The sequence below is a fragment of the Gekko japonicus genome, unplaced genomic scaffold (genome assembly GCF_001447785.1).
Source record: "Gekko japonicus isolate JY-2015 unplaced genomic scaffold, Gekko_japonicus_V1.1 scaffold4352, whole genome shotgun sequence".
Classification (NCBI taxonomy): Eukaryota; Metazoa; Chordata; class Lepidosauria; order Squamata; family Gekkonidae; genus Gekko; species Gekko japonicus.
Window position 1 is genome coordinate 71,218 of NW_015169919.1, and position 6,761 is coordinate 77,978.

At 50.1% G+C, this 6,761-nt stretch overlaps 2 protein-coding genes across 2 annotated transcripts in view; one reads left to right on the top strand and one right to left on the bottom strand.

Annotated features, from left to right (window-relative positions):
- The window catches only part of GAMT (guanidinoacetate N-methyltransferase), a 17,914-nt gene extending 12,105 nt beyond the window's left edge, over window positions 1-5,809 (top strand). The window contains exons 5-6 of the mRNA XM_015417523.1: window positions 3,092-3,202; window positions 5,139-5,809. Of these exons, the coding sequence (XP_015273009.1) occupies window positions 3,092-3,202; window positions 5,139-5,276 (249 nt within the window). The 3' untranslated portion in view covers window positions 5,277-5,809. The remainder of the gene's footprint in view (window positions 1-3,091; window positions 3,203-5,138) is intronic.
- Window positions 5,810-5,982: 173 nt separating this feature from the next.
- Window positions 5,983-6,761, bottom strand: part of NDUFS7 (NADH:ubiquinone oxidoreductase core subunit S7) — a 14,303-nt gene continuing 13,524 nt past the window's right edge. Inside the window, exons 7-8 of the mRNA XM_015417518.1 lie at window positions 6,500-6,564; window positions 5,983-6,310 (exon numbers count right to left, since the gene is read on the bottom strand). Of these exons, the coding sequence (XP_015273004.1) occupies window positions 6,213-6,310; window positions 6,500-6,564 (163 nt within the window). The 3' untranslated portion in view covers window positions 5,983-6,212. The remainder of the gene's footprint in view (window positions 6,311-6,499; window positions 6,565-6,761) is intronic.

Here is a 6,761-nt window from a genome sequence, read left to right on the forward strand (position 1 = left end):
AGAAGGGGGGATTGGACCCCACGCCGCCCAGGGCCCTAGCCTGCCACTCTATCCCACTGGCTCTCCTACAGGATGGGATAATAAAACTGGTCCGCCTTGGAGAACTGGTGCCTGGACTGTCCTCATGTTGTTGTTCAGTCGCACAGTCGAGTCCGACTCTTCGCAACCCCATGGACCAGATCACGCCAGGCCCTCCTGTCTTCCGCCGTCCTCTGAAGTTTGCTCAACTTTGTTCGTTGCATCGATAACACGGTCTAACCATCCCATCCTTTGCCGTCCCCGTCTTCTTTGACCTTCAATCTTTCCCAGCATCAGGGTCTTCTCCAGTGAGTGTCCTCATAAAGCAATACAAAGTGTAGCTTTTTTGCCACTGAGGCCAGAAAGCGACTTTTCTAACGGATGCGCAAGACCTGGAGATTTCTGAGTCCAGAGTGGTGGCTGAGCGAGATTCCCAGGGGTCCTGCTTCACTCAAAATAAGTGGTCTTTGTTGACGCTGCTTTTTAAAAAGCTGAACAGTCTCCCTAATTTGCATGAGCTTTGGCTCACAGACCTCGGTAGAGAACTTTCTCTTCTTCCCCCTCTGGAGCATGCAGTGCTCCGACAGGAGAATACTGTTGTAAGATAATTTTAATAGTAAAAGGTTTGGATCAGAGAACTGAGCCCTTTATATACCGAAATCATATAGCTGCTTCTGTCCTTTTAGTTAAGCAAGCCACTTTTAGCACACAGGGCAAGACTCCCAAAATGCAATGCCTGAGCTTTCAGCACACAGGGCAAGACTCCCAAAATGCAATGCCTGTCCCACATTCTTTTCCCATCGTTTTTTACACCCCCCCTTAGGCTTCACGGTTGTCATTTAGAATTAGAAGTGCTATTTTGTGTTATTTCGTAAATAAACTATAAATCCTGGAACATAAGGACATCTCCTTGTGAGATGGTCCCATGATTTTCAAAAGCACTTCGGTCACTAACATTTGTGACAGCCCGTGCAAAAATCTTTGATTAATTCTGTATAAACTGGAGTCCTTTTGGGCAGTTCGGCACTGACTTTTGGGATTCAGTGAGACTCTTTTTCCTCTCTCCTGAAGGTCACTGGTTAGTCCAAGCTTTGTGTGCAAGCTTTGTAGGAGAAATCTTTGTTAGTTTATTTGCTTGCTTACTATCTCCTTAGGAACTCCCCCCTCTCTCCTGAAGGTCACCGGTCAGTCCAGGAGCTCCTGTGCGCAAGCTTTGTAGGAGAAATCTTTGTTAGTTTATTTGCTTGCTTACTATCTCCTTAGGAACTAAGACTTGTATTGTTTAAAATTCTGGCAAAGTGCCTAGCTGGCGTCTTGCCCGGAGTGCGCTGCTACTTGACAGGTTTAATAAAGTTAAGTTTTGTTTTTCTTTAAAACAATTTTGTAGTGGTCTTTAACGAGTCTTAAAAGGTTTCACTCATTCATTCTGCCTTCGGTGGGGAGGCATCGCCTGGCCCATACAAACAAGGGGAGTGGTGGCTTGCTCACACACAGAGACGTGTAAACACATTCTCCCAACACAACTGTGCTCAGTAGTAACACCCTTGCTTCGCGCGTAGCGAGCCCCGAGTTCAGATGAGCACCGCAAACCTAGAGTCGGATTCGACTGGCTTTCGAGCAAGGGAACCTTTACCTTGACTTAATGGTTTTCTTACTAGCCCTGAAAGGTTTCACTCATTCATTCTGCCTTCGGTACTGGGCATCACCTTGGCGAAACGGACCGAGGGTGGGTCGGTCACACACATGCGTGTACATGTGTAGAACCATTCCCATGACAAATACGACCGCATTTAATATCCTGAAATAAAAGTCGTGTGTGTGTGTGTGTCCGGAGGTAACCAAAAACTCAGTCCTGGCGACTAGCAGGGAAATCCTGGCACATTGTTGCGGAACTGTTTAACAAGAGCCGCCGGCCCCACGACCGGATCCAAAAGTACCACGGTGTAGCTCCCTTGGTGGAGGTCAAAGCGTCAGTCGTGGGCTGAACTGCGCACACCCTGCTTCGTCTTGGGTGAAACCTCCTCCCAGACAGCAGGCGTGAAAAAGGCATGCTCACTTGGCTTCTGTGGAGGAGGAAGTGAGAAAGCCAGATCGTGGTGGCTCGGGGAAAACAGTGGCTTGCCTGCCCCACAACTGGATCCAAAACTACCACGGTGTAGCTCCCTGGGTGGAGGTCAGAGCGTCAGTCGTGGGCTGAACTGTGCACACCCTGCTCCGCCTCGGGTAAAACCTCCTCCCAGACAGCAGGTATGAAAAAGGCATGCTCACTTGGCTTCCGTGGAGGAGGAAGTGAGAAAGCCCGATCGTGGTGGCTCGGGGAAAACAGTGGCTGGCTACCTAACCAGGTCAAAATTTGTGAAACCCCACCCCGGCTGGCGTTCAGACATACTTGGCAGCTATTTTCTTGGGCTTTCCTCATCATCTTGGTGGTGACAAAGCAAGCGGCAACAAGATGCACACCTCACAGGGGAGAGGAAATCCTCGCAACAGCCTGGAGGGTGGGAGGGAAGCCCCACAGAACTGTATCCTTTCAGGGGTCATTTCGTAGAAAAAGAGGTGCAGGCGCTCATTAGCATAACTTATTTGCATATGCCACACCCCCTGACATCACCGGAAGTGTGTCAGAAGGCAACGCCCACCTCAACTCAAGCTCCACTGGACTGTTTTGGACTGCTAGCTATTGGGGGGGGGGAGGACGTGCAGATCTGCCCTCACAGAGGAGGGAGAGCTTGTACCTGAATAAAACTTGGCCTTAAAGGTGCCACTGGACTGTTTTGGACCGGGGATAGCTATTGGGGGGGGGGAGGACGTGCAGATCTGCCCTCACAGAGGAGGGAGAGCTTGTACTTGAAGGCAGGCCAGGGGTGGGGTGGGGGGCTCTGCAACTTACCTGGCTGCTTCTTGCTCCTCGTGGCCCGACTGAGGCCTGCTGGGAGCAGGGGGCGGGGCTTGTTGCATGCGCCCGCCCCCTGGGCTCCCTACTGCCGGAGCTCCACTCCTGTGCGCTCCTACAGGAAATGACCCCTATTTATCGTCCCCCCACCCCAGCCTCACCTGTTGCATTTCCCCACAGTGTCACGCGTATCGCCTGCTCAAACCCGGTGGCGTTCTCACTTACTGCAACCTGACCTCTTGGGGGGAACTGCTCAAGGACAAGTATTCCGACATTGAGAAGATGTTTCAGGTGAGGGGGAGACTGTCTGGCACTCAGAAGGTGCTGAGCTCATGGGCCGCCATGCACCAAGGGGCCTATGGTCAGAAGAAGGGGAAGAGAGGCCGGGGTGTGTGTGTGTACAAAGGAACCGGGGACAGAGAGGTTTAGCCTAGTCCTGTCGTTATCTCCATGATATGGCCTTCGACCGGTTTTGTAGTCAGGCCTTTGATGGAGGAAACTGTTCTAAAACAGTCCCAAGCGTCTGAAGTTATAAAGGCGGCTACCTCAGAAAGGACCTTCACAGGCATGGCACCGAAGCTTTGGGACCCCCTCCTGAGGGAAATTCGTCTGTCTCCACAGACAGTTTTGTTTCATTTGGCATGCCCCCAATCACTGCTATTGCAATAACTCCTCCCTGATTCTCATATCGTTTATGTGTCTTTACTGAATTGTTTTACTTTTTTGAATGTTTCTAACTGTTCAAATGTTTAAAAAAAAATTATGTTTGCCTGCTTGGGGGCCCTGACAGGGTGGAAGAGCAGCATAAAAATGTTTTTTAAATAAAACAAATAAGCGGGAGGCTAGAGGAGGTCCTCCAAGAGCAAACTCTGCATCCTTACCAGATCTCAGGATTATTTCCACGAGAGTCGCATTGGTTTTATGACACTTTTATCATACAGATAACTGGCAAATTTCCTATATTCAAGGAGATCTGAGTTGGGTTTAAAATGTCTGTATGTCTCTCCCCCCCGCCTTTATATTCTGAATGTGTATACTACAAGGAGGACTTTACCCTCATGATTTTGACAAATATGTGGAATGGCCCTAGCTCACTGTCGAATGTGTGAACTCGGGGGGTGGGTGGGGGTGGGATTAGGTATGAGCCAGGCCTACCTAGTAATTACTTTCTTGGGCCTTGTTAAATCTTTTAATTCTCTGAGAACAAAAAAACGAACTATTCAGAAAATTAAATCCCAGTTTATTTTAATCAAAAGGCTGTAGTGGCTCAGAGGTTAAGAGGCTGAAGCTGCAGACTGGAAGCTCGGTAGTTTGACAGTTTGAGATCCTAGTGCCACGTGCCGTCTGTGGCCCCAGCTCCTGCCAGCCTAGCAGTTCGAAAGCAAGACATTGCAAGTAGATAAATAGGTACCACTGCGGTGGGAAAGTAACAGCGTTCCGTGCACCTTGGCGTTTAGTCATGCCGGCCACATGACCACGGAAACATCTTCGGACAGCGCTGGCTCTTTGGCTTGGAAACGGAGATGAGCACCACCCCCAGAGTCAGATTCGACTGGCTTTCAAGGAAGGGAAACCTTTTTATATCCATGCTATTAAGGAGATAGAAGTCGCTGGCCCTGGGCTTCCTTCTAGCTCTTGTTTTGGGGGTTGCAGCAGATAGTACTAGTTGGGATTACGGTAAATCGACAGCAGTGGCCTCGTATCATCTGTTGTGGGGGGCCTGCCAATTTCTCGAGTTAAAAACTGTAACCTGTTCAAAAGGCTTTTTCTTTTTTTTGCTTCCGGAGGAAGCCGTGGGAAGCACTGATCATGGGTCCCCAACATGGTGCCCTCAACACCCTTTCTGGTGCCTGCCGAGACCTTTTAGAAAGTGGGTGGGGCTTTTGCCCAGAAAGGCTTCTGATTGACTGGGGGTGCAGATTTTTTTAAGACGTTGCTTTGGCAGCAGGTGCCACCGCAGCACAAGGGTCTCGTCACTGTATGACTGAAGCTGAGCTGCAGCAAGCATTCTGCAGCTGGTCTCTCCTGCTGCGGCACCCGTTTTGTGGCTGCACCCACCACTGGTGTGTCAGAATCCCACAGGTGCCCACAGGCTCAAAAATACTGGGGATCCCTCCCGCACTATACGAGCCACTTGCATGGAGAAGCTCTTTGACGCATCCCTTGCCTTGCTTCCCGAGCACTTCCAATTTTGGCCTTAAAGACACCGTCTCTCCCTCTCTCTTAGGAAACACAAGTGGCGCACCTGGTGGAGGCCGGCTTCAAGGAGAAGAACATCCACACCACCGTCATGGATTTGACCCCCCCAGGTGACTGCAGATACTACTCCTTCCCCAAGATGATCACCCCGACCCTCGTCAAATAATATCGACCCACAGTCCATCCCAGTAACCCGATTCCGCAGAAAGTGCCCCTTAGCAAAGACTGGACAGAAGAAATGGGGAAAAGTCCCCCCATCAGCATCTGGAGAAACAGATGTTCAAGAGGAGGCACTGACCACGGTCTACTCAGCCTCGTCAAAGCGAGTGGATTAATTTCAGTCACCTCCCCCCCCCGCCCGACGCCATCCATCTACTAACTGGACTAGCACCGCAACTGAGTTACTGGCAAGTTCTGGGGCACAAGTTAACCCACCCTTTGGGGGATCCTCACCAGGTTTCATGAGGGTGGCTGCAAAATCCAACACTGAATACACTTTATCTTGACAACCTCATTTTCGTTTCTTTTTTAAAATCAGCTTCTAGCTCTGCGGAGGTAAGCATGAAGCCATTTGTCCAGTACCTTGTGAAATCTAGGACAGATGTGACCTGGGGGAGGGGAAAGAAGGAGGTGTTTGGGCCCCTCCAATTGGGGGGGGACTGTGGTTCAATGCTCCCTCTAAGCTGTGGAGTCTTGTGAGCAAAAATGCTATTTTGTGAGCTATGGGCATTCAAGTTGTGAGCGAGCAATTTGGCTACTGCATAAATTAGTTTGCTCTGGAGCTATCCTTCCTGAGCTAAGACAAAAAACTGTGAGCTCGAGGCTTAAAAAACTGAGCTAGCTGACACTAACTCAGCTTAGAGGGAACACTAGTTGTGGAGCTTCACAGCCTCCCAGCTTAAGGACAGCTCTTGGAATACAATCCCATGTCCCTTTTTCTCAAAGCACCGTGAGAAAAAGGGCAGAAAAGGTGGAGCGTCCAATCTATCTCTGTGCGTATACATACATATATAAGCCACTTTATTAGAGAAACACGCAAAAAACAGCTTAAGTGCATCCAGGGTGTCCGCTTACAGTCCGACAGCTTAGGAGATGCGCAAAACTATCTGCGGTACCAGATCTGGAGCCTCTTTTCCCGCTTGATCTTCCTCTGCAACTGCAGGATCCCGTAGAGAAGAGCTTCAGCCGTAGGCGGGCAACCTGTGAGAAGAGGATACACAGAGAGAGGGCGAGGCCAGGCTGGGAGGTTGCCGGGCCACGATCCCTGAGCCCATCGCTTCGGAAAGGAGATCCAGTATGGCCCCCCCGGGTTGTACTGTCTGAGTTAGAGTTCAAAGTTGGCCAAGAGCCTACACAACATCTTGGCTTTTTTAAAAAAAACCCCTTTACCTGGAACGTAGATGTCCACAGGCACGATCCGGTCGCAACCCCGCACAATGTATGAGTGGTTTTTTCTAAAGTAAAACCTCAGTATTCAGGTTAAATTGCCATGTTGGCACTTTGCGATAAATAAGTGGGTTTTGGGTCGCAGTTTGGGCACTTGGTCTCTAAAAGGTTCGCCATCACTGATCTAAGCTGAGCGTCCATTTCCGACAGTGTCTTAGAGGAATTCGCCAGCAGACCGGGATGGCGCGAGGCTGCCCCCAGAGGG